This window comes from Cnephaeus nilssonii, assembly GCF_951640355.1.
Source record: "Cnephaeus nilssonii genome assembly, chromosome: 16".
In the NCBI taxonomy this organism is placed as follows: Eukaryota; Metazoa; Chordata; class Mammalia; order Chiroptera; family Vespertilionidae; genus Cnephaeus; species Cnephaeus nilssonii.
Genome location: NC_137087.1, coordinates 59612711 through 59639199, shown reverse-complemented (window position 1 = coordinate 59639199; position 26489 = coordinate 59612711). Strand labels below are relative to the sequence as shown.

Sequence of the window (26489 nt, the reverse complement as noted above, 5' to 3'; positions counted from 1 at the left end):
TGCTGCTATGTCTCTGGATCTATTTTGCTCATTGGTTCATTGTAGTATTTTAGATTCCACATGAGTAAGATCATGTGGTACTTGACTTTCTGACTGGCTTATTTCACTTGGCATAATACTCTCCAGGTCCCTCCATTGTGTCTCAAAGGGTAAGAGATCCTTTTTTACAGCTGTGTAGTATTCCATGGTGTAAATGTACCAGCTTTTTTTATCCACTCGTCTGCTGATGGGCACTTGGGCTGTTTCCAGATCTTAGCTATTGTAAATAATACTGCTATGAACATAGGGATGCATATATTCTTTCTGATTGGTGTTTTGGGTTTCTTAGGATGTATTCCTACAAGTGGGATCACTGGGTCAAGTAGCAGTCCCATGTTTAATTTTTTGTTTTGTTAATTACTGTTTCTTTCATTAATCAGTATATTCCATTCCCAAGGCACACAGCTAATTGAAAATTTCTATATGCGAACTCATGAACAACCTAATCAAAGAAAAGTCGTTATTATTTTTCATTTTCTTGAATGTGGCCTCCCTGAATTCACATTTATGACTCACACCTTCCAATCAAGCACCTTTCTGATGAGGCCCAATACTGTCCTTCGTTCATTTTTTTCTCTTTATTTATTTACAAAATATTTCTATTGATTTCAGACAGGAAGGGAGAGGGAGAGAGATTGAAACATCAATGATGAGAATCATTGATCAGCTGCTTCCTGCATGCCCCCTACTGGGATTGAGCCTGCAACCTGGACATGTGCCCTTGACAGGAATTGAACCCGGGACCCTTCAATCCACAGGCCAACGCTCTGTCCACTGAGCCAAACCAGCTAGGGCTGTCCTTTCTGCTCGCACAATGCCACTCCTCTTCCCAGGCCCCCTCCCCTGCCTTCCCTCAACCTTCCCTCCCTTAGGGCCTTAGACAACCTGGAACTTCACCCACCACTGCACCATGGCAGCGCCAACAGCACCACGGATGGAGACAGACGCCTCAGTTCATTAACAAAGGTTTATTTTTATATGAACCTGGCTCCACGCCAGACACAGAGGACAGGAGGGCACAGACAGGCATGCCCTTACACTCACGCTTGGGGACAGCCACCTCGTCGTCCATCCTCACCTCAGCCTGGCAAGGCCGGTGAATGGGGAGGCGTCCACACAGGTGACTGGACAGAAGATGTGCTATTTTCTGACTAGAGGACACAGAGGGACAGGAGGACACAGGGGAACATAAAAACAGAGATGCCAGCAGTTAGATGCACGTCTAGGCCTGAAACGGAAGGAAGTCTGGGCTTGACATGCAACTTGGAGGGCCTCACTGGGAGGTATGGCCTCACAATGAGAGCGTGGGCCCTCGGGGAAGGGCCTGGTGCCTGCCGCCGTCAGAAATGGCCTTGTGTTAGGACGGCTCATGTTGCTTCCTGTCCCGGGTGGGTGCAGGGCACCCAGTAGGCCAACAGGTGCAGCCAGAAAAAGCACGGGTGGGACCAGCAGAAGCTCAGAAAACTTTAACCTGTTCTGCTGATGTGAGACTCTCAGGTCTGCTCGGCTCGGTCGTTTTATCTAGGAGTCTGACACCAGGAGCTAAGAGGGGTGTCAGCGCTGAGGACCGAGCCCCTGGCCGATGGGAGGGTGGACGGGGCCTTCTCAGATGAGCGCAGTCCGTTTAGGCAAATATCAAGTGGAAAAGGCAGGCCACCAGCCAGCCCCGCGATGTCCGTCTGACTCCTGTACCTGAAGGGGGGGGGGGTCACAGGCCGTCCTCCGGGTCGCGTTCATTCCCTGAGTGACTGGAGTCCCGGACGAGCCTGTCCTGTGCAGACAGCCAGCCCCGGTGCAGGGACCACAGGCCTCGCACTGTGAAGACAGACCTGAGCCCCAGGTCTCTGCACTATCCCTTCCTGTCGCCTTCTGAGGGCCCTGCCTTTGGGGTCCTGAGGGGACACAGACAAACACAGAAGCATTTACAATGCAAGTGCTAGAGCCCGGGAGCGCGGCTGACCCGGAGGCCGACTCCAGGGCTGCATTTGGCAAAGTTGAAGAGGACAGCTTGGCTCAAACTCCCCTCCCACCCCCCACCCGCCTTAGATGGCTATTTCTGGGGACCCAGGAGTCCCCCTTTCATAACTCCATGCAGGGTTTTTGAATAGACTATGGAGAATCAGAAAATTTTTAAAAGCTTTCTTCCCTTAAGCACCCCGATAGCATTATTTACAGAATCCACGTTTAAGTTCACAGCAAACATTGTTCTAGAACCTATCACTAAACTACATTCCTACTCCCCCCCCCCCCCCCCCCCCCCCCGAACGTCTGAGCTAAACATCGTCACGGCCCCGGCGACTTCGGGTCCTTATTTTCTTGACGCCCGTGTCATCGTCCTCCTGTTTGGGAAGAAAATGCAACTCGAGTCACTTAAAGCGATGACTTCTGTACCCAACTCTGCTCTATGAGCACCCTCCCCCCCCCCCCCGCCCTCCCCCGCCCCCTGGGGCGACCCTTTCCAGAGGGATGTGGAGGTTGGAGACGAGTTTTAAAATCCAGGGTTGGGGGAAAAATGCAGGTTTACAGTAGCGAGTGCGGAAAACAAGGCGCACGCTTGTATTATTAGTAATTACTGTATTATTTTCCATAAAACAACGGTGACCCGGATCCGTCTCAGTCTTTGCTGACGTCAGCTGCTCTGCGCCTGTTCCCTCGTGACTCTAAGGGGCAGGGACGTTGGATGCCATCCTGGACGTGGGAGGACCCGCATCAGGGCCTTAGCAGCGGGCACCGGACCCGACAGCCGCTGGTCAAGCAGGAAGTTCCCGCGGACGCCGGCGGGTCTCTAACTGCGTCCTGGGAAGCAGATGCGTCCCCCTCACAGACAGGGGGCCTTCCAGCCCGCTCTTTGAACCCAGCAAATCGGAGGACTCCCCGGAGGAAGGCAGTCCTGCTTCGTGGGTTTAATCCAGCGCAGGCAGCTCTCGGGCTGTGAGCCTGAAGGCCATGGGCACTCGCCGTCCACTAACTTAGATGGCGCCTGCCTCGCGAGGGTGACGGGACACAGCCCTTCCTCCTGACCCGGACTCCTAAGAGGAGAGGTGCCTTGGGGACACGCCCGACGTGGAGTCATTCTAGCTTTCCAAAGGAACCCCCCGGGACCACACAGCCGCCTCTGGGCCTTGGCGAGTCCCTGGAGACCACCTGTGATGTCAGTGCCAGGGGCGCAGTGAGCGTGGGAAGCACTAGCCGGATGAGGCCCCTGCTCCTGACCCAGGACTTCAGAATGTGCATGCGCGGTGGACAGGAATTCCCAGGACAGACAGCGCTGACCCCGGCCGCAGGGACAGGACGCTTGCTGTACGCCCGTGCTTCTGTGCTGTGGGCCGGGGAGCCCGCTATTGCAGGCAGCGTGTTGGTTTGCGTTTGCCACAGGAGCATCTGTGCTCGTTCAAAAGCGAAACAGTGCCCTGGCCGGTGTGGCTCACGCTTCGGGTACCAGGCTGCTCACGGAAGCGTTGTGGGTTCGATTCCAGGTAAGGGCATGGACCTGGGCTGCAGGTTCTATCCTCGCCCCGGCTGGGGCACGTGCTGGAGGTAACCAATCAATGCTGTCTCTCTCACATCAATGTTCCTCTCTCTCTCTCTCTCCCCCCCAACTCTTTCCACTCTCTTTGAAAAATCAAAGGAAAAAACATCCTCAAGTGAGGATTAAGAACAACAACAACAACAACAAGAAAAGTATTAAAAAATAACAATAAAGTAAAAGACGTTTAAAAGGTGAAACGGTAAACGACTTGCCTGCCTTGTCTTTCCCGCAGGCCTCTTGGCACTCCGCGTCCCTCTCGGTTTGGACCGACTCTCCGAGGTGTCCCCGGTGGGAGGTACTGTCACCTTCCTTGACCTCTGGTGTGCAAAGCCTGTGTGCCGGGCTCCTCCTGTCTCTTCCAGAGTCTTCCCGGGGGTTTCCACACGTGTCTCCCCGGCTTCCTCCTCGGCCGCCTTCCCCCGTCTCCCGGGTCTCAGGCACGTTCTCCTCGCACGGACTGTGTCCCCAGATGCAGAGCTCCTGGCTCCATCTTCTGGGGTGTGACTCCTCACCTCCGGGGCGGCGGTCACGGGCTTCTTCCCACTCCTCTTTGCTTTCACCTTTTCTGCTGTTACAAGAATCCCAGGTGTTTGCTCAGCTCTGTTGGTTTTATTTGGGAGTCTGGAACGCAGGGACATTTCCTAAAAAGACACCCACAGAAGGCCAAGAATAAGTGATGCACGTCTGAAAATCCAACACGGAGAAAAAACCCCAAACTGAACTCAGAGGGAAACTCATCTGAACATTTTACACGGGTTACCCTTCTAAAATGCCAGTCATCCAGGACAGCTACTTCTCCTACGGAGAAATCACTGCCTCTACTAATAGACCATGATAAGGGATTTGGTATGAACCTCAGTCACAGGGTCATATATGTGCAGTCTGGTGACAAGCACCACAGGGCATTACAGGAAGATGCCCCTGACTCGGGCAGTGAATGAACTCCTCCGGCTACAAGGACTGCTAAACCTCGGCTCCTGGAAGTTCCCAACCTTCTCTCCCCAAGGAGTGACCGCTCTGCTGAAAACCTTGACAGTTGACAGTTACATTCTACCGAGGACGCCCCTTCCCGGACAGGGTTCTAACCGGTTAGGCGCCGCGCTCCTGGCTGTGGGCTCTGAACAGGCTGAGCTGTTCCCTTCTCTCTACATCTTTGAGGATGAACACAACTCACTCAGTTCCTGAGAGAATCATGTCAAAATCTGCAGTGACCGTTTTAGCTCTATTTCTCCCAGGTCAGCCCAGTCTCTCTAGAGATGCCCAAAGGATTCTGTGCGGGGCCCGCAGTTACTCAGCACTGAGGGCAGACCCCTTCGGGGAGGAGCACCCACATCAATTCAGGTTCCTTACGATCTACCAATGATGCGCCAATGGAGAACGCGCGCCCCCCGGAGCACCAACCAATCACTGTGCAGCAGCCATCCTCACCTCGCCCGGGGAGGTCGCCACCGGTGCTCTTCTGCCGCTGTTCTCCGTCTCCAGGTCCTTGCTGGGCATGTCTTCCGTGCTTCCCGCCACAGCTCCCCGCCTCTTCTTCACGCCCAGGGGCCCAGGCGGCTCGCGCCTCTCTTGGGGAGCTGTCCGCGGTCGCTTTGGTGGCGGCTTCTCCTCTGCAGGGTCCTGCGCTCGTGTGCTAGTGCGCAGCCTCCTCGTTCCGGTGGGACTTCCATCTTCATGCTTCCTCTTGGGGGGCAGGGAAACGCTCCTCCCCCTTGGGGGCTTTACAGGGTCTCTGCTGCCCGCCTGGTCTCCCACGGGCTTTACGTCCGGGGCCCAAAGGACTCTTCTGGGTTTTGCAGGTTTGCGTTGGCCGGGGGCTTGCGTTGGGGTTCCAGCGCTCTCAGCGCCTGTGTCCAGTTCCTCGTCTCGAGCTGGGCTTTGCAATTGTTGGCAGCGGGCCGGGACTTCTGGGGGCCGGGCCTTTCCCTTCCGTGATCTCAGCTGGCGTGTGCTGCCCTCTGCGTTTGCCGCAGGACCCAGCTTCTGCCTTGGAGATTCCTTGAACACTTGGATGTCTACGGGTGCTCTGTGGGACCGCGTGGTTTTCCCTGATGTCCTGGGTGCCGAGAGCTCTTCCTCCACGTCTGCCTTCCCGGGAGGCGCCCTGACCTGCCTCTTCCTGCGTGCTGGCAAGACTGCCTCTGGCTGTGGAGATCTGGAGGGCATGTCAGTGGTGTTGACAACAGTCTCTGGTTCGTCTTGGAGGCCGGCCAGGTCTTCTAGGGGTTGGGCCTTCTCCTTACGTGCCCTTGGCCTCCTCTTGCTTCCAGTTACATTTTCTGCAGGATCCGATTTCTCTTCTGGAATTCCCTCCAACAATTTGACATCTTCATCAGCAACCTCTGGTGCTCTGTGGGACCTCGTGGTTTTCACCGATGTCCGTGTGGGCTTCCTGGGTGCCGAGAGCTCTTCCTTCACGTCCGCCTTCCTGGGAGGCGCCCTGACCTGCCTCTTCCTGCGTGCTGGCATGACTGCCTCTGGCTGTGGAGATTTGGAGGGCATGTCAGTGGTTTTGACAAGAGTCTCTGGTTCTTCTGTGTGACATGATATTGGGAGGGGCTCTTTGAGGCCGGCCAGGTCTTCTAGGGGTTGGGCCTTCTCCTTACGTGCCTTTGGCCTCCTCTTGCTTCCAGTTACATTTTCTGCAGGATCCGATTTCTCTTCTGGAATTTCCTTCAATAATTTGATATCTTCATCAGCAATCTCTGGTGCTCTGTGGGACCTCGTGGTTTTTGCTGATGTCCGTGTGGGCTTCTTGGGTGCCGAGAGCTCTTCCTCCACGTCCGCCTTCCTGGGAGGTGCCCTGACCTGCCTCTTCCTGCGTGCTGGCAAGACTGCCTCTGGCTGTGGAGATTTGGAGGGCATGTCAGTGGTTTTGACAAGAGTCTCTGGTTCGTCTTTGAGGCCGGCCAGGTCTTCTAGGGGTTGGGCCTTTTCCTTACGTGTTCTCGGCCTCCTCCTGCTTCCAGTTACATTTTCTGCAGGATCCGATTTCTCTTCTGGAATTTCCTTCAATAATTTGATATCTTCATCAACAACCTCTGGTGCTCTGTGGGACCTTGTGGTTTTCCCCAGCGTGCGTGTGGGCCTTCTGAGTGCTGAGAGCTCATCTTCTACAACCACTTGGCCTTGAGGTGCCTTCCCACGTCTGTTTCTACCTGTTAGCATGATGACTGGTTCTGGGTTTTGAGATTTGCAAGGTATTTTGGTGGTTTTGTCATCAGTCAGTGATTCCATGATGTGATCTGGTGTTTGGAAGAGCTCCTTGAAACCAACCAAGTCTTCTATGGGTTGAACCTTTCTCTTGGGTGTTCTTGACCTCCTCCTGCTCCCAATTATATTTTCTGCTGAGTCCAGTTTCTGTTCTGGAGTTTCCTTAAATGCTGTGATACCTTTATCATCACCTGGTTCTCTGTGGGAGTGTGCGGTTTCCCCTGGTGTTGGTTTCCTGAGAGATGAGAGATCTTCCTCCACATCCACTTTCCCCACAGGTGTCCTGAGTCGTCTTGTCATGCTGGTGGAAGTGCTGACTGGTTCTGGTTGTGGAGATTTACAGGGTGTTTTGGTTTTGATATCAGTCACTGTTTCTATGATATGATTTGGTGTTTGGAAGAGCTCTTTGAAGCCAGCCAGGTCTTCTATGGATTGGACCTTCCTCTTGGGTGTTCTTGACCTCCTCCTGCTTCCAGTTACATTTTCTGCTGAGTCCGGTTTCTGTTCTGGAGTTTCCTTAAATGCTGTGATACCTTTATCACCTTCTGGTTCTCTGTGTGAGTGTGTGGTTTCCCCCGGTGTTGGCTTCCTGAGAGCTGAGAGATCTTCCTCCATGTCCACTTTCCCCACAGGTGTCCTGAGTCGTCTCATCATGCTGGTGGAAGTGCTGACTGGTTCTGGTTGTGGAGACTGGCAGGATATTTTAGTGGTTTTGTCATCAGTCATTGGTTCTACTGTGTGATCTGGTGTTTGGAAGAGCTCTTTGAAGCCAGCCAGGTCTTCTATGGGTTGGACCTTCCTCCTGGGTGTTCTTGACCTCCTCCTGCTTCCAGTTACATTTTTTACTGAGCCCAGTTCCTGCTTTGGAGTTTCCATAAATAACTCAGTGCTTTTATCATCACCTTCTGGCTCTCTGTGCGAGTGTGTGGTTTCCCCTGGTCTCGGTGTTGCCTTCCTGAGTGCTGAGAGCGCTTCCTGCACGTCCACTTTCCCCAGAGGTGTTCTGAAACACCTCTTTGTGCTGGTTGGTGTGCTGACTGGTTCTGATTTTGGAGATCTGCAGGGTGTTTTAGTTATTTTACCATCAGTCACTGTTTCCACAATGTGATCTGGTGTTTGGAAGAGCTCTTTGAAGCCGGCCAGGTCTTCTATGGGTTGGACCTTCCTCCTGGGTGTTCTCGACCTCCTCCTGCTTCCAGTTACATATTTTGCAGAATCCAGTTTCTGTTCTGGAGTTTCCTTAAATGCTGTGATACCTTTATCATCACCTTCTGGTTCTCTGTGGGAGTGTGTGGTTTCCCCTGGTGTTGGCTTCCTGAGAGCTGAGAGATCTTCCTCCACATCCACTTTCCCCACAGGTGTCCCGAGTTGTCTCGTCATGCTGGTGGAAGTGATGACTGGTTCTGGTTGTGGAGATTTACAGGGTGTTTTGGTTTTGTCATCAGTCACTGTTTCTGCGATGTGAATTGGTGTTTGGAAGAGCTCTTTGAAGCCGGCCAGGTCTTCTATGAGTTGGACCTTCCTCTTGGGTGTTCTCGACCTCCTCCTGCTACCAATCATATTTTCTGCTGAGTCTGGTTTCTGTTTTGGAGTTTCCTTAAATGCTTTGATATCTTTATCATCACCTTCTGGTTCTCTGTTTAAGTGTGTGGTTTCCCTTGCTGTTGGTGTTGGCTTCCTGAGTGCTGAGAGCTCATCCTCCATGTCCGCTTTCCCCAGAGGTGTTCTGGAACGTCTCTTTGTGCTGGTTGGTGTGCTGATTAGTTCTGATTTTGGAGATCTGCTGGGTATTTTGGTGGTTTTGTCATCAGTCACTGTTTCTATGATATGATTTGGTGTTTGGAAGAGCTCTTTGAAGCCCGCCAGGTCTTCTATGGGTTGGACCTTCCTCCTGGGTGTTCTTGACCTCCTCCTGCTTCCAGTTACATTTTCTGCTGAGTCCAGTTCCTGCTTTGGAGTTTCCATGAATAACTCAGTGCTTTTATCATCACCTTCTGGCTCTCTGTGCGAGTGTGTGGTTTCCCCTGGTCTCGGTGTTGGCTTCCTGAGAGCTGAGAGCGCTTCCTGCACGTCCACTTTCCTCAGAGGTGTCCTGGAACACCTCTTTGAGCTGGTTGGTGTGCTGACTGGTTCTGGTTTTGGAGATTTGCAGGGTATTTTAGTTATTTTATCATTAGTCACTGTTCCTATGATGTGATCTGGTGTTTGGAAGAGCTCTTTGAAGCCCACCAGGTCTTCTATGGGTTGGACCTTCCTCCTGGGTGTTCTTGACCTCCTCCTGCTCCCAGTTGCATATTTTTCAGAATCCAGTTTCTGTTCTGGAATTTCCTTGAAGAATTCGGCACTTTCATCCTCCATGTCCACTTTCCCCAGAGGTGTCCTGAAACGTCTCTTTGTGCTGGCTGGTGTGCTGACTGGTTCTGGTTTTGGAGATTTGCAGGGTGTTTTGGTGGTTTTGCCATCAGTCAATGATTCCGTCGTATGATCTGGTGTTTGGAAGAGCTCTTTGAAGCCAACCAAGTCTTCTATGGGTTGAACCTTCCTCTTGGGTGTTCTCGACCTTCTGCTCCCAATTATATTTTCTGCCGAGTCCAGTTTCTGCTTTGGAGTTTCTTTAAATGCTTTGAGATCTTTATCATCACTTATTGGTGCTCTACCTGAGTGTGTGGTTTCCCCTGGTGTTAGCTTCCTGAGTGCTGAGAGCTCTTCGTCCATGTGGACTTTCCCCAGAGGTGTTCTGGAACGTCTCTTTGTGCTGGTTGGTGTGCTGCCTGGTTCTGGTTTTGGAGATCTGCAGGGTGTTTTGGTGATTTTGTCATCAGTCACTGTTTCCACAATGTGACCTGGTGTTTGGAAGAGCTCTTTGAAGCCAGCCAGGTCTTCTATGGGTTGGGCCTTCCTCCTGGGTGTTCTTGACCTCCTCCTGCTTCCAGTTACATTTTCTGATGAATTCAATTTCTGTTCTGGAGCTTCCTTACATTCTTTCATGCTTTTGGCACCACCTGCTGGTTCTTTTTGTGTATCTGCTGTGTCCCCTGGGGTTCGTGTGGGCTTCCTGAGGTCTTCTACATTCACGCTCTGGGAAGGAGTCTTGATGCGTGTGTTCGCCTTGGCTGGTGTGCTGACTGGTGCTGGAGATCTGCAGTGCATCAGCATGGTTTTGGTTTCCGTATCCACTGGTTCCTCAGCGTGACTTGGGTTTTGGAGGAAACTGTGGCTGCCCTCCAGGTCTTCCTTAGATTCTGTCTCTTGCAATCTCTGGATGGGGATCAGGCCTGCTCTTGGTGTACATTTCAGCTCTGATGATCTTCTTGATCTCCTCCCAGTGATCAGTTTTTCAGAATTTTCATTTGGTTCAGTATTTTTCTTACATGTTTCAAAGGATCTTTCCCTTTCCTTAATCTCTCCCTCTGGTAGTTGTGCTTGTACTGATGACTTTCTCAGACATCTTCCCAAGATGTTCTGAACAGTGTTGACTTCTTTGTCATCCTTTTCACATTCTGCACTTGTCACCTGCATATTTCTGAGCTCCACGGACCTCCTGAATTTGTTTGTGCTGGATGCTGCCTTCGGAGGCTCTGTCTCCGATCGTGGGGTTTTCATATTTCCATCGACTGTAACATACTGTTGTGTTAGGGCTGGGCTTGAAGACTGTTTATCCCCTGGCTCTTCTGGTGCATTCAGATCCTTTTCTCCTAAAAGGAAAAAAAAAAAAGCACAATAAATACATTCTCTTCATTGTGTTGTAACCAATTTGGTATTTTATCCTCATGAAATATTGTGTAAGAGGCAATAATTCACCCTCCTCTCCACCTTACTAACAATATGAATCTGCTTATGTGGCTATACATCTGTCTGACATATGAACCATGCACATTTAAGAATAATGGTAATTTGGTGGTATACAGTGGGCTCATACATAGGTGGTGGTTAGAATCCACAGGGATTAGATCAAGGAAAAAAAGCAGGGTCTCCTAAAGGCTGCCACGCCATGTCTCAGTGACCTGTTTTCTTCAAACATGAGAAACAGCTGTTTCCTTTCTGAACCACCAATGCAATAACATAGCTTATACATCCACTGAGTGTCCACGTTACACTGGGAACATCTCTTTTCCTATGGAAGCATGTTCAGTGTAGCAAGGAGCTCACTCTAAAACACAACATGGTACCAACCCAGAGCAAGACAGACTCACGCTTCCCACCTCACTTGGACAATTTGCAATCATTTTGAGTTTGAGTAATTTACATATAAGTATGATGAGAGAGATTACACTTTTCTGCTTCTCGCCCTCTTATAATAAAGAAGGCAAAAGTGTTCACCGGTAGTTTGATTATTAAAGGAAAATTGCTTTTCACTCAAGTCACTGAATGCCAGTGCGGGTTCAACCACTAATAGGGATTTTCCCTAAAAGCAATAGAACAGAGAAGCTGGAAACGGTATCTTACCATGAGTACCTGTTGTAGAGAAATAATACAGTATCGGTTACAAAAAACAACACCCCCATCTACAGTTCTATTGAAGACATCAAAAGAGTTAGGAAAAAAAAAGTAAACCAACCAAACGTTTCTGGGGTGCACAGCAGAGGTTTGTCTTCTGAATTAAGTACTTGAAACTTTTTCCCAAGCAAGTCCTCTGAATTTGAAAAAGTGGTGGGACCTATCTTCATTGCTTGTGGCTTCTCTTTTGCTGGGGTCTTGAACATTTCAGTTAACCCTGTTATATGGAAATAGTGAAAAAAAACAATGAACAGATCATTCTTATATGCAAACAACCATGTCATTCCCCACATACAACCGAGGAATCACAACCTAGAATCCCTGGGAGAGAGGGTCTCGGGGGCGAGGAGCTACATTAGTAATAATAAACTCATTTTGTTAGAAGAGGGCGATGGGACATTAAAATCTGGGACATTGTGCCCAGTTGTGAGCACTGGCCGGAGGCTGGAGGCCGCCCTCACTGCCTGCCCTCCAGGCACCAAAGACCTAGTGACCTTGTGCCGCCTTCAAAATGTCTGAGGTTATGCAGCTCTGGATACTACGTTCAAGTGAAACGTCCCCCAATTTTAAAAACGACATAGGGCTGCCCATTTTTAGTATTGTCAGGTAATAGCATCCCCATCTTTTCAGAGGACAACTCTTCTATGTTACAGCCTGCCCTGAAATAAATAAAAGAGCCCACCTAACAGGCTCAAGTCTCATCTCCCTCCACTGGTCCAGCGTGGTGGCATGAAACCCTAACCCTGGGTCTGGCCGTGGTTCAAATCTGCTACAATCATAAGGATTCTTCGAACGAGAATGGCAACAGTGGATCAACGTTATTCATGCTTAAAGAAAACTTCTTCAGTCCTTTGATTCGTGAAACAGGAAAGCTACATGAAAAAAGGAACTCTTGAAGCAAAACATTGCTCACACCAGTTGCTCCAACTCTGGGGAAATTGCTTCGTATAAGTGCAGGGAAGCCGCGATTATCAGAGCAAGCCGGCCTTCTTCCCGGAGAGCAGCTTCCAGCGTTTTTACACCTGTGCTGCTCTCGGAGGTAAAGGTGTGCATCTACCTTCCATGCCTGCCTCACGCAGGACACGTGATCCCCCATCCCTGTTCCCAGATGCAGCTTTCTCGGCCTGGACCATCCCGACCCCAAGAAGCTGACTGGATTGTTTGGTCTCCTGTCCGCCTCTCTGCAGACAGACACCCATCCCCGTCCTCACAGAGCGAAGGGCTGTGGTTACAAGAGCCACGCCTATGATTTTACCTGAGAGGTCTTCACTGAAGTCGATTTTTTTGTTGATCACGAAGTTGTTCAGCATTCTGTAGGGCCGAGCAGGCGCGCTGACCTTTGCGATGTGAGCTTTCCCGATCACGATGGTGCAGGGAGAGGCGGCGTGGCCGGTGCTGAACTCATTGTGAACGCTGGCCAGAGGCTTCTGGAAAACAGGCCAGAGAGCACGGGACGTCAAAGCACAGCCCCACGGAAGGTACGCGGATAGCATGACGGGTAGCAGCCACGCACCGTGGACACATACCTTTGGGGTGTTAACTCTTCTCTGCCTTTTGCTCGGCGGTCTTGGGGGACCATGTCTCACGACTTTAGTTTGCGTTTGTTTGGCACAAAGTTTCACCACATCTGCCCACGACCTCGACACTGGCGAAAGGAAAAGGGGGTGAAACTTCCCAACACGGGCGGCGGCGAGAAAAATGCGCCCCGAAACATACGCGTTCCCGCAACACTCACCCATCAGATTGGCTTCGGAGGCTCCGCTCCGCCGCCGGGAGTGAATGGTCTGCAGGATGCCACGCTGGCTCCGGTCCACAGAGGCCCTCCTGGCAGGCCCGCTGCTGCTCCTCCTGCCTCCCCTCTTAGGGGCATCTGCTTCATGTGGAGATTTGCTGCCACTCGAGGCAGGAGATTTGGGGGACCGCCGGCGACCGTCATTTGCAAGTGGAGCCGTTTTCGTAGGACTGTGCACTGGGGAGCCCGTAAACATGTTTTGCGTGGTCACCTCCAAACGGGTTTCTGAAGGTTCTCCCTTTTCTGATGGCTGAGGCTGTTCCTGAGGAGGTTGAAACGCTCCCAGGTTAGCTTGCTACGAATGCGGCACCTCTGTAACCTCTGTGATGACTGTGGGAGCCCCACCCAAGTAAGAACTGACAGACACTGTTTCAAAGTACAAGAACCCCCCAAAACCAAAAACATAAACATGTCTAGTGGTCATGGGAAAGTCTTTGTACTGAACTGGATTTGAATAGTCACACCCCAAGAATTTTCGCTGTTTAAATCTTGAAGCACCAAAACATTTCACCCACTTGTCAAGTGCAAGGTGGGGGTGAGAGTCTGTCCCCACCATTTAAGGCAGGGGTCCTCAAACTTTTTAAACAGGGGGCCAGTTCACTGTCCCTCATACCGTTGGAGGGCTGGACTATAGTTTAAAAAAAAACTACGAACAAATTCCTATGCACACTGCACATATCTTATTTTGAAGTAAAAAAACAAAACGGCAAAAACACCCGCATGTGGCCCGCGGGCCGTAGTTTGAGGACGCCTGATGTAAGGAAAAAGAAAGAGGAAAAAAAGCAGCAGACAAGCCTTCCCTGGGGTATTTCAGGAGGAAAGATGGAGGGAACCTCCCGAGGAGAGGCGAGGGCTCTGCCCTGAATCCCAGCGACGGCACCGGTGGGTGTGCGGCCACCCGTGGTCTCTGCCGGGAAGGAGGCTGCTCTTCCGGGAGCCCGTGTACAACGGGAAGGAGGCCACACACATGGCATGTGCCTTTGCGTGTGAAAAGCAATGCCAGCCCAGCCTCTGTGAGGAAGGTGAGTTGATTACCGTTCTCAGCAGCTGATGGTGAGAATCGTAGTGTGTTGCCACCCAAGATTTCCCTTTCGCCTTATACTTCTACAGAAAAAGCAGCCGCCCTATGGTCATGGGTCCTGATGTCCCCGGACTTTTCTCACTGGAGTTGTCACGGTGACCCCAGAGTGGTCCTCTGGCCCTGGACACGGCCGGCGGGAGGCTGAGCAGGACAACCTGCGAGCACTCACCTGTGTGTGGCCACCTCCCAACCAAGTGTTCGTTTTCAGCACCCCGGTGAACAAGCTCATTTAGACGTTTTATTTTTACTTTATATTAGAAAGAAAAGGTTTAGTTGTAATTCTACTCGTGGGAGTAGCTAGGAAAGAGGAGGTGGCGGACGTGAGCGTCACACAGGAGGGCGAATGCTTGCTATCGGACGTACCTTGATGATCTTCTTCAGGACAGGTGGAGTGTGGGTTACCAGAGAGCGTCTTTTCATCGGTGTCTCTCCTCTTTTGAGAGGTGTGTTAGGAGGTAAGTTTTCATCAAATAATTCAGGTCTCAGATGACCCCCAAAGGAGACCCGCCTTCTTTTTAAGGGCTTCACCTCAGTCTTACCTAAAGGAATGAATACAAACGGGAAAGGGAATGAAAAGACCACCCTAGTACTTAGGACTTGTTTCCAATTGATCTTAAAGACAAACCAATGATTCCTGAGGCCGAAATACCTTCATTCTCTGGTGGTGCCCGGGAAGCTAAAGGTGCTTCTAGAGCTCATGACAGATCGGGACCAAACCATCAAAACGCCTGGCCCATCTCGACAGGACAAAGATGTTCTTTAAGACACTGAAAACTCCTGCATGGACACAGCTTCCTAAGGGGATCGGCCTGACGCTCACTGCGGAGCTGGGGCTGGTGGAGATGGATGCTTTAGCAGTGACCCGAGAAAACTTTCCCAAAAGACACATGCTTGGGCCTCACCTGGACCTGCATGGTGAGTAGAATAAGCTGGGAAAGTTCTGCAGGTGACTCTCACAGGAAATTCTGGGACCCCAGCCCACCCTCCATCTTTACAAACCAGCAGTCAACATCATGAGCCTGGGGGTCTCACTTTACAGAGCCGCACGGCTCTGCACTACGCGCCCTGCAGAAGCACAACCCGCACGGCCAGGGCCGCATCAGACGCCTGGAGACCCTGCCAAGGGCGGGCAGGCTGCCCAGGAGCCACGGGGACCGCAGAGTCCCTGCCTCGGCCACCCACGGGGGGCATCAGGTCGTCAGTGTCCTCGCTGGCAGAACAGAGAGAACTGCCCGTCACCTCCACCGCCCGGCCCGCGGACGCTCCTGCTGGGCGCTCCTGCTGCGGGCACGGAGGGTCCACGTGTGAATGTCGGGAAAGCTCGCCAAACAGCGCCTGGCACAGCAGCCCGTGGGAACCAGTACCCGAGGGCCACCCTATAACAACACCTTCCCCAGGGATTGCCACCAACTTAGGATCGAGCCCTCAGGACACAGACGCTTGTCACTCAGCAGGAAGCTGCCGGGCAAAGCGATGCGGCTGCTTCTCCCTTCTAGGCTGTGGCCTGTTCGGAGCAGCCTTCGGCCCCTGCGACGCCGGTCCTTCTCCAACCACCCGCACCTCCCGTCCCTCCCTGTCCCGTTAGCCAGGTCTTCAGGACAACGCTCTCGGCGTGTACAAGGGACACGGGTGTCTGGCTGTCCCCTTCGCCCCCCGGCTCCCCCGCCACAGAGCGAGCTGCATTTTGGAAAGGCGGTGTCATCAATTCATCCCTAGACACCGGTAACACAGGTACGTGGGAACGTCTGGGGAAAATGAATTTAAGGTGAAATGAACTTACTGAGGGAATCGCCGACGTTGCCGACATCCACGGCGCTGAGGCCCGGGGGCCCGGCGGCGGCGCCCCGCTGCCTGGGCGTGCCCAGGGCCCCGCCTGGAACCTTCCGCTCCGAGGGGACCAGCAGCGGGGACAGCAGGGTTTGCTTTGGGGTGTCTGCTCCTGTGGGGAGCACGCCGGCGCTGGGAGACAGGCTCCGTCTCCTCTTTCTGGAAGAGACCTTTTCTGTCGTGTTTCCGAGGTCGCCAGCGCTTGCGCCGTTAGAGGGTGTCTGCTGTCTGGCTGAGAGCCTCCTGGGAGCAGCAGCTCCGAGGTCTGCCCCGAGGTCTTTCCTTCGCTGCACACTCACAGGCTCACCCCCGTGGGTGACGCTCAGGTCTCCGCTCTGGCGTTTCTGTGAGGAATGTTGCTGTGAACCCTGGGCTGGGGTCTTGGCTTTGGGCATCTCTGTGGGGGGCATGCTGGGACCCACGGTGGCCTCTGGAGTCTGACCCAGTCCCTCGCCTGCGCTCTCGGCCTCGGTCTGGCCGCTCCGACCGGATCTCCGCCTGGCCTTGGGTGAGACCCGCGGCTGAGTCGCACTTTCGGATTCTGATGCACCGTGACCCCGGGATCCCGATTTTCTGCGATTCTGTGGAACAGTCTCTTTCTCCGGTTTCGCATCGAACTCTTCCTTCATAGACTCATAGAGCTTCCGGAAGGGAGACTCATTCTCCCCATCCTTCTCCAGATCCTGTCCTCCATTCCAGCTCGCGGCGGTCACACGGGAACCCGCTCCGAACCCCCCAGCAAGGGGCCCCGCTGCGTTTCCGTGGTTCTCTCCGGGGCGCTCCGAGGAACCCCCATCTGCTGTGCCTTTGGTAGCGGGACCCTCTGGGCCGCATGAGGGGGTGCGGGCCGCCCCGACACGCTCCCTGCGCCCCAGGGGCCCTCCGGAACCTCCCTCTTCAGTGACTTGTGAGCGGGCGGCACTGGGATCTTCAACTTTCCCATCTTGACAGCGAGATATGAAATAAGAAACAAGTTCCAGATGTTCTCAATGGTTAACGAGTGCAGTATTCAAACCTTACAGCTGTTCCAAACTATCTTATAACCTAGCTCTTCACTTAGCCTACACCAGCGGTCGGCAAACTCATTAGTCAGCAGAGCCAAACATCAACAGTACGACGACTGAAATTGCTTTCGAGAGCCAAATTTTTTAAACGTAAACTTCTTCTAACGCCACTTCTTCAACATAGACTCGCCCAGGCCGTGGTATTTTGTGGGAGAGCCACACTCAAGGGGCCAAAGAGCCGCATGTGGCTCGCGAGCCGCAGTTTGCCGACCACGGGCCTACACGTTACTGAGTGTCCCAAATGTGGAATAACAGTATTCTGATACTCACGTTACATCAGATCTAATATTATGATCTGATCCAAATCAGTAAATCACATTAGTCTCCTGTAACTAATCTGAGACAAAATGCAATTATTCTACTCAGAACTCAGCAGACAACCGAGCAAGACAATTTATTTACGCATGGCTTCTCCCATAAGCCCCCACATCCCTGGAGAAGAACGTTAGCTTGGGGTCTGCCTGGGCCTGGACTGAGGACGTGTGTGATATGGGTGTCCCCTCCTTGTCATTACGCCATGGAGAACCGACCTTGTAGATCTGGAATGAATGAAACACTTACCGGGGTTGGAAGAGAAGCTAGACCTTGAGGCCCGACTCGGAGATGCCTGTGAATTGGTCAAGAATGAACAGCAATTTAGTACCTTTTGCGAAACCGACAGTCGAGTTCATTAAAACATCCTATCTATCGATGATCCTCTTTGCCTAACGGTTCTTATAGGACTTCGAGAGGCTGAGAGATGAGCCCGAGACCCGCAGGTGCTACTGCTCAGAATACAAGTATTTCTTAGCTGATTTTAAAAATACAGTGATGGGGCGCGTGTGCTCCCAGACCGTGGGCGTGCACACCCTCCGGCAGGAATAAAGGTATTTGCCTTGCTGCCTGGCTCCTGAGCATGCGTGGTGCTCTACCAGGAGCCCCGATTTTGGGGGCTCGCACTATTTCTAACAGTGCTTTCCAAACTGTTTAATTCAACGGAGTCAGCTGGACGGTCTGATGGGCTCGATTCCCCATTCAGGAACCTGCAGCTTCCCATCTGGTAAACAGAATCTCAGAGGAGCTGTTGAAAATGGAAGGCTTTGGCCATCGGCGTTGAGAGGTTATTAGTAAAGGAAAAGGAAGGACTGCTTCAGGCAAGGTCACCTTTCCTCAGAGGGAGGAACCGCGGAGTCTCCTTAGGCAGACCGGTGTGGAACAGGAAGTGGCCGAGTGACTGGGCTACAGTTTTATTCCTGGGAGAGTTTGAAACGGCGGTTACATACAGTCACGCACCCGTGAACCGGGGGAGTACATCTTGAGGCAGTTTTGTGTTTCCAGTTCTCTTACGCACACCGGCACGGTGCAGCCTACTGCACACCTCGGCCATAGGGTTCAGCCTGTGGGTTCTAGGCCACAAACCTGCACAACGTGCTACTGCACTGAATACTGTAGGCACCTGCAATGCAGTGGAGTAAATATTTCTGAAAAGGGATAATAAAAATGAGGTGTGCAAGGTATCCATTGGTACACCCATGTGGGGCACTGACCCTGAACGGAGCTCACAGGACTGGAGATTGTTGTGTAGGCGTCAGTGATTGGTGAGTGAATATGAAGGCCTAGGATGTACTGTACACGACTGTAGACTTTATAACACTGTACATTTAGGCCACGAAATTTACAAAAAACAGATTCAATCAAGCACAGGAGAAAAAAAAATACATATATATATACACACAACATATATATATATACACTAGAGGCCCGGTGCATGAAAATTCATGCATTGGAGGGGGCGTCCCTCAGCCTGGCCTGCCCCCTCACACACTCCGGGAGCCCTCAGGGGCGGGAGGCGACCCAGTGATCAGGGGAAGGCGATGCCCCATCACACCTCTGCTGCTGCCACTGCCGGCAGCGCAAGCCTCGGGCGGCCCTGGTTACCTGAGCCTCGGGCGGCCCTGGGCGGCTGGGCAGCCACCATCCAAGGCTTGCCTGCGCCTCGGGCCGGCCCTGGGCAGCTGGGGAGCTGAAGGGACTGGGGGACTCGGGAGGTAGGCGGTGGGGCCCACCCCCAGGCAGGCCCGGCCTTGCTGTGCACCTGCCACCCCGGGGGGGCTGAGGGGACTGGGCACCACCAACATGTGACTGTGGGCGCCGCCATCTTTGAGGGTGGGGTAGTGAATTAGCATATTCCCTCCTTATTGGCTGTGGGCGCCGCCACCTTTAAGGGCGGGGCAGTCAATTAGCATATTCCCTCTTTATTAAATAGGAAGGATGTAGTGATGGAATAAGAAAGGACCTCAGAGCTGAAAATTGTTTAAACTGAACTTCTGTGAGTTGCTAGAACTTCCTCAGACTTCCTTTCCTTCATCATCCATCTGAAGGAGGTTAAACTTCAACATCACCGACACTCAGTACCGTGAACCTACCAGAGGCACAGAATCACTGACTTGATGCCCGGGTTCCCCAGAAGTTGGCATAGGACCTGTGGGCTCCACTCCGCATGTGTGTTCTCGGCTGGCAGACACCTCGGTGTGTCTGAGCCCAGCAGTTAAGGCAGACACCACAGTGCAGTCGAAGCACTGCCCACTCGGGGCACAGGCCCAGCCCCCGCGCACCCACCTGGACCCCTGACGGCGCTGCTAGAGAATGTTCTAGAGGCCGAGGAGCAACCATAGAATGACATGTATTTAAGATATAAAGTCCAGGATTGTTTCCAAGAAGGAAAAAAATACATCATCTGAATAATTAGGGGGGAGGGGATATCACAAAATATATCCAAAGGCAAATAATTTAACTTCTTTCTTTAATCAATTTCCAATTTCTTGATATCTAACACGTTGCCTCTCAAACTTCCCATGGGAAGGGCCAGTGTCTAATTTCCAACCTGAACTTGATCAAGACACTCACGACTAAATAAAAAGGAAGTAAAATTTGCCCTGCCCGGGTAGCTCACTTGTTTGGAGCATCGTCCCATAAACCAAAAGGTCGCAGGTTCGATTCCCGGTCAGGACACATACCCTGGTCATTTCCTAGTTGGGGCTTGTATAGGAGGCAATCGATTGATGTTTCTCTCTCATATTGGTGTTTCTCTCTTATATTGGTGTTTCTCTCTCTAAAAAAAAAAAAAAGTCAATAAAAACATCCTTAGTTGAGGATTAAAAAAAAAGTAATCTAAGTTCACCTTGTTTTAATACCTTGGTTACACTCTCCTATTATAACTGGTTAGTCACCCTCCCTTGTGAGAAACTGTTCATCAATGTGCACATAAATGATTTCCTGTCTTCAAGCAAAAGAATCAGAGCCCAAAGTTTGATACCACCCCACCCCGGTCACCTGTTCACGTCTTTGTCCTGGAAATTCAGTTGACTTGCTTCCGTTCTGATGACTGTCATTTTCATACCTGAAGTGCATAGAACGACAGACACATATTCAGATTACCGATCGGCAGCCTGAGCATCTGATTAATATCCAAAGGAATAAGGAGCAAACTTCAAGATGTTACCCTATTCCTGGAAATAAATTTAGAGTGGATTGCCTCAAGTTTCTTTCAGAACAGGAGTCTGAGGTTGGGCACCCGGATTAATTTCTGAACACTGACCAGCCTGTATGATTCACGCTCCCTGAGTACCTGCTATGTGCAAACCTACTGCAGTGGGAACAGAATTGGTGTCTGCTAGTTTACGTTCATGGAAATCAACCGATGGCTTGAAAGGCTAACCAGGAAGCCAGGGGCGGCCGATGCCTGAACCACGGTGACGTCACTTCCTGCAGAGACTAGAGCTATGTGCTACCCCGAAAGCACTCTGATCCCGTCAGCCCCCACTTATTCCATCTGTGTCTCAACAGCGGCGGGCGCGTTGCATGAAGATGAGAGATATTCAGCAAGATGCATCGTGGTCCTCACAAAACCTCAGGTACCGCATCACAGCACAGCCGCTTAAAAGGCAGACAGAACCTGGGTACCCCGTGGAAGGGCCTGATTCAAACTTGGATGCCACCTGAGTGCGATCAGGAGCAGCGAGGATTCTGGGATGGTTTCTCAGGGAGCAGAGCTCTGGATCAAGTCCCTCTTCCTAAGACCCGTTTCCAACTCACTGGTGGGAGGTAGTCAGTCATCTCAAGTAATGTGAACTTGAACAGCATCTCCTTTTGGGGAGATAGTTCTGGCCTCGGTTTCACATCAAATACTTCCTACCTAGAGCTCTCTAGTCAATAAACACGCCCTGTAAAAATGAAGCAAATTCACAACAAGCACAGAAAAATAAGTGCCCGGGTGCCGGGAGGCACAGCAGACAGCACCAGTATTTAACGAAGGCCATAATGAAGGCAGAGCTCCGCTCAGCAAAAGGGGTGGAAAATGGCCCAACTACATGTCTCTTTAAGAGACACAACTTGGATTCAAAGACACAAATAGGATGCCAGTAAAAGGGCAGGAAAGATAGACCTGCAAACAGCAACCGGAAGAGGGCTGGAGAGGCTACGCCAATGCAGAAAAAATAGACAAACATTGTTCTCAGAGACCAAGCACGTGTTATAATGATACAGGGTCGATCAAACAAACAAACAACACATCAAAAAATCAACGAAACTGATTATAGCAAACGTGCCCCTAACAGCTGGTTCCAAGAGACAACCTTACCCTTAAGGATTGTGAAAAGTTCAAAGTATGTGATAAAAAAAAGTCGTGTGCAACCCTAATCAAAAGCGCTGCTAAAGGCACAGAACACGTCAAAACGATTCCTGATAGAGCCTCGCCCACCAGATCATTCTAAACTGAAACACATAGAGCCTCGCCCACCAGATCACTCTAAACTGAAACACACGGAGAGCAGAGCCGCCAAGCACAGCAAGGAAACTGCCACGAGCTGGAAAACAAAACGCCCTCAGTGTGTGATTTGAACTCGCCTGTGGCAGTAACTAAGAATCGGGTGGAGGGAATGACTGTGATTCTAGAATCTGAACCGAATGGGCGCAGACCATCGACAGAACACTGCACCCAACAGCTGTAGAACACACCTTCCTTCAAACACTGATCAGTAAGAAGCTAACCCTACGGAAGCATAAAGCAAACCCCGACGCATTCCGAACAGGAAGTTACTCCAACGTCCATCCAGAGTGTGGGTAACTGTATATTTTATTTCAACGAAATACTTGTGCAGTGAGGGCATCCATGCTCTGAATGCCAGCACCAATGAGAGAAGAAGTCAGTTACAAATATGTCCGTCATTATTACAAATGGATGGAGCTTAATAAACAGACAAAACCACAGTGGTTAGGGATGCAGGCTTACGCAGTAAAACTCAGACTTGCATGCGATGGGAAAGCGTGGCCAGAGAAATGAGTAGTGATTAGAAGTTGCGTGAAGGGAGCTTCAGACATCTAAGTGTGCTGTAGGTGGTGGGTCAGTTTGCTGGGGCTTCTACAACAAAATGCCACACACTGGGTGGCTTAACCAGCTTCTTGTCTCACTCTTCTGGAGGCTGGAAGTCCAATGTCAAGGTGTCAGCAGGCGTGGTTTCCTCTGGGGCTGGCGTCTCGCCTTGCTATGGTTCCCCTTTGCCACCTGCACACACGGTTGTCCCTCTGAACACCTGCTCCCCTGGTTCTCTCTGTGGGTCCTCAGGGGCGGCCGATGCCTGAACCACGGTGACGTCACTTCCTGGATTAGGGCCTATTCTAAAGGCTGCATTTTAACGTAATCACCTCTTCAAAGCCCTGCCTCACGTTCTGAGGTCCTAGGGTGAGGACTTTGACACCTAAATTTGCGGGAGGGGGAGGGCATTCAGCCCATAACATGTAACGATCACAGGGCTGTTCACGCCTGTCTTGTTTTGTACCTTCCTCTAGGAATATCTTTTAGTTTACAATAATAAACTAGCCAAAACCGGTTTGGCTCAGTGGATAGAGCGTCGGCCTGCGGACTGAAAAGTCCCAGGTTCAGTTCCGGTCAAGGGCATGTACCTTGGTTGTGGGCACATCCCCAGTAGGGAGTGTGCAGGAGGCAGCTGATCAATGTTTCTCTCTCACTGATGTTTCTAACTCTCTATCCCTCTTCCTTCCTCTCTGTAAAAAACCAATAAAATACATTTAAAAAAATAAATCGTCTCAACACTTCCAATAAAGTGAAACTCCCGTAGGACCAGGCCACCCCACCTTGGCAGCATTATGGGCTCTCAAATCCTTGAACTGGATGACGTCGGCCGCACATGTCCCTGTGATTTCAGGTTAGGAGTCAGCGTGGAGAAGGCCCATCTCAAACGCGTGGACATTCACCCACCCTAAGGAGAACCGCGGAAGGTCTGCAAGGCGGGTCCCTGGAGCGCCACTGACCTGAAGGAGCGGTCAATGACCGTGATCACGTCCCCGTGCTTGAGTTGCACAGGCCCGTCGATGGCAGATCCATTCACCTGTGTTGGGTTTGTGGCACTGAAATTAATCAAGACTGCCTGAAAGTAGAAAAAGGGGGAAATGCTGTAATACATGGGTAACACGTGAAGCGAAGACTTTTTAAAACAGACTCCCAGGCCCCGCTAACCTTCTGGTCATTGACTTCAATTTTGCAGTGCTGTTTGGACACGACGGGAAGTTGGATGCGAATGTCACATTCAATACTCCTTGATTGAAAAGAATGAAGACTTTTTTAGGTTGTTGCATTTAAAAAAATTACATCAATGTAATTCAAAATAAAATAGCATTTGACTCTGTTTGATCTATACATGTAATGACATCTGTATATATATATATAAAAGCCTAAGCGACCGTTTGACCAGTAGCTATGACACGCACTGACCACCAGGGGGAAGACGCTCTACGCACAGGCATGGAAACATGGGACAGACTGATGAATCTCAAAGGGAAGGCGGGAGGGCAGGAAGAAATTAACAACCAAAGATCTTATATGCATACTAGAAGCCCGGTGCAAAGATTCGTGCACCAGTGGGGTCCCTCGGCCTGGCCTGCGGGGATCAGGCCAAAACTGGCAGTCCAACATCCCCTGAGGGGTCCCACGTTGCAAAAGGGTGCAGGGCCTCTAGTAAAGAAATAATAAACTGGGTAAACCTCAATGATCTCTAGACTTTGCAAATAATTTTTACAAATATTGTATAAGCAGCTATTTTAAATCTTTAAAACTTAGAGTAAAGATAATTACACTAGAAAACATTACAATATAAAGTTGATTTGCCTTTTACTAAGATATCTATGCTAAAAAGCCCCAATTAAAGGAATATTTTACATCAGTTTAGAGAATGAACATTACTTTTAATAACACTGCTTTTTTTTTTTTCCCAACAAAAAGGTTTATGTTCACTTGTAATGTTAAGTATAGCTTAAGGTTTAATCATCACCAAAAGTGCTGTATTTTACGCCAGCATCTCTCTGTGCCTGTTTCTTTATAGACAAAAACAGGATTACATTAGCAGCTGTATCACGGTGTTCTTCAAAGGATAAAATGAGTTATGCACGTCATCATTTGCCGGGCACACAGTAAATGCTATTACTTGTGAGCTTCTTACTGTTGTTTTAAAACTATACTCCATTTATTGACAGATGCACTAAAAATACTAGTCTGCAAGCAACAACAAAAAAACACACCCCACATTCTCTAGATTTGACTTGTCTTTTCACAAAAAGCTAACCCCAGCAGGAGGCACAGAGAGGGAGACTTCCCAAACCCACAGAAACCCATCAGAGGCCCTCGGTGAGGTCCGCTGGGGGTCCCCGTTACCATCCCGGGGTTTTATAAGTTTGAACAACTCTAGACTCTCATCTCTGTTCTCAACTTGAACCTCTGGAGTCTAAGATCTCTCTACCCACCCACATCCCACGACCAAACACTTACTAATGGCTTTCTAAAGGACAAAATCGTGCATAAAAACGTTAATCGTTGCTGTATAATAACCACAATTACTGCCATTCAACACCAACATGTTTTTAAACATTTTTTTTCTCTCTTTCCAAAAGAAGCTATGAAAAGTGAACAGCTGCTTTAAGTCAAAGAAGATAATTTGATCTTTAGGTGAGAGAATATTCCAGGAAGAGAGACTCTCTCATTAGGACTGAGAAGTCTTGGGCAGGAGACTGCGGACTAGGATCACCGTAGCCGAGTGGCTCCTTAACCTGGCGCTGCTGACCTTTTAGGCCACAGAAGGCTTCCTGGTGGGGACTGACCGGGACAGGTCGGGCGTGTGGCAGCATCCTGGGCCTCTGCTCACTGACGCATGAGCCTCCCACAGGGTGACACAGGAAGGCAACTAGAGAAGCTCTCAAAACACTGCGGGAGGCCTTTCCCTCCCTTTTCATTTTCCCACCAAGACCAGCAAGCCCCACAGGAACCTCCTTCCTTCCTTGGCTCAGCGGAGTCCCCAGGATGGTCAGAGGAACACAGCCCTCCGGGTTCTGCAACCACCTACGCTTTTCTCCGTCTAAGACGTGCGTCAAATCAATTTTAACATGTATGCTTGCCTGAATCACCAGTTAGTATATAAACATCGTCTTGAAATTCTGTTTGGTAATAAACCCACTCCCTGGAGTGGACGGTACCCAGGAAGTCCCCAGCCAGGGTGACAGCGGAGGAGCCGAGGCCCGGTCCGTTCATCTCGGGCCTTTCACGCTCCACTGTCCACGCGTGCGCAGGGCTCACCTCCCGAACAAGCAGGTGCTCAGGCTCAGGGGGAAGTGGGGGCCGTCCAGCCCGCTCCTTTTGATGGTCACCAGGCGGCCTGTCGGACCCATTTTCTAACGAGAATCGGAGTTGGAGCCGCGCCGCACGGGAAGGTCAGGCGGAAGCAAACTTAACAAGCAACTCTTGCCCGCAGGACCACGCACTGGATAAAAATAAAAATAAAAATAACACGCGGGGTTGCGGGGCGGGTGTGCTACTCCGAAAGCAAAGAGCCAAGCGGTCACTTGTAAGGCACCGAATGGGGTTCCCTGTTCAATTCTCCGGTGCCCTGTCGCCGGGCCCCCTCCTTGTCTGACAGCTGGGGGGCCCAGCCAGGCCCCGGGCTGCCCCCAGGGCGCCCTCCTGCAAGCATCGCCCCCAAAGACCCGCGGCCAGGACGCCGCCCACCGGGGTCCCGTCCCCTGGGAGTTCCCTCCAAAACCCCTGGGGCCGAGCCCGGAACGAGCCAGGCCCCGGCCGCGCTCCCGGGGCGGTCCCCGCACAGCCCCGAGGGGTCCCCGCGGCTCCCGTCCGCGCCCCTGGCACAGCCCCGAGGGGTCACGCCAGCTCCAGCCCCGCCCCGCCCCTCGCACTGCCCAGAGGGGCGTCCGCGACTCCGGCCCCCGCCCCCGCGGCGCCCAGACTCACCGGCGACTCGCTGCACCGCCACCCGTGTGTCCGCTGCTCGCCGGGGCGCAACCCAGGTCCGCGCGGCGAGGAGCCCGCCCCGGGTCCGCTCGCACCCACCGCCCGCCGCCCGCCCCGCGCTACAGGGTCGGGGCCTCAGCCCGCGGGCGCGCGCCCAC

At 51.6% G+C, this 26489-nt stretch overlaps 1 protein-coding gene across 2 annotated transcripts; it reads right to left on the bottom strand.

Moving 5' to 3' along the window:
• Window positions 1–970: 970 nt before the first annotated feature.
• Window positions 971–26489, bottom strand: MKI67 (marker of proliferation Ki-67). 2 transcript variants are annotated; one of them, XM_079793186.1, is made up of 16 exons: window positions 26332–26489; window positions 25663–25846; window positions 23557–23635; window positions 23352–23467; window positions 20355–20421; window positions 17604–17649; window positions 15932–16921; window positions 14515–14690; window positions 13014–13332; window positions 12805–12923; window positions 12534–12705; window positions 11340–11495; window positions 5940–10476; window positions 4997–5615; window positions 3781–4209; window positions 971–2378 (listed from the first exon to the last, which is right to left on the bottom strand). In XM_079793186.1, exons 2-16 carry the CDS (start codon window positions 25752–25754, stop codon window positions 2313–2315), a joined length of 7983 nt encoding a protein of 2660 aa, XP_079649312.1. In that variant the 5' UTR covers window positions 25755–25846; window positions 26332–26489; the 3' UTR covers window positions 971–2312. The 2 variants fall into 2 exon arrangements, with proteins under 2 accessions (XP_079649312.1, XP_079649311.1); XM_079793185.1 differs by having other exon boundaries at window positions 4997–10476.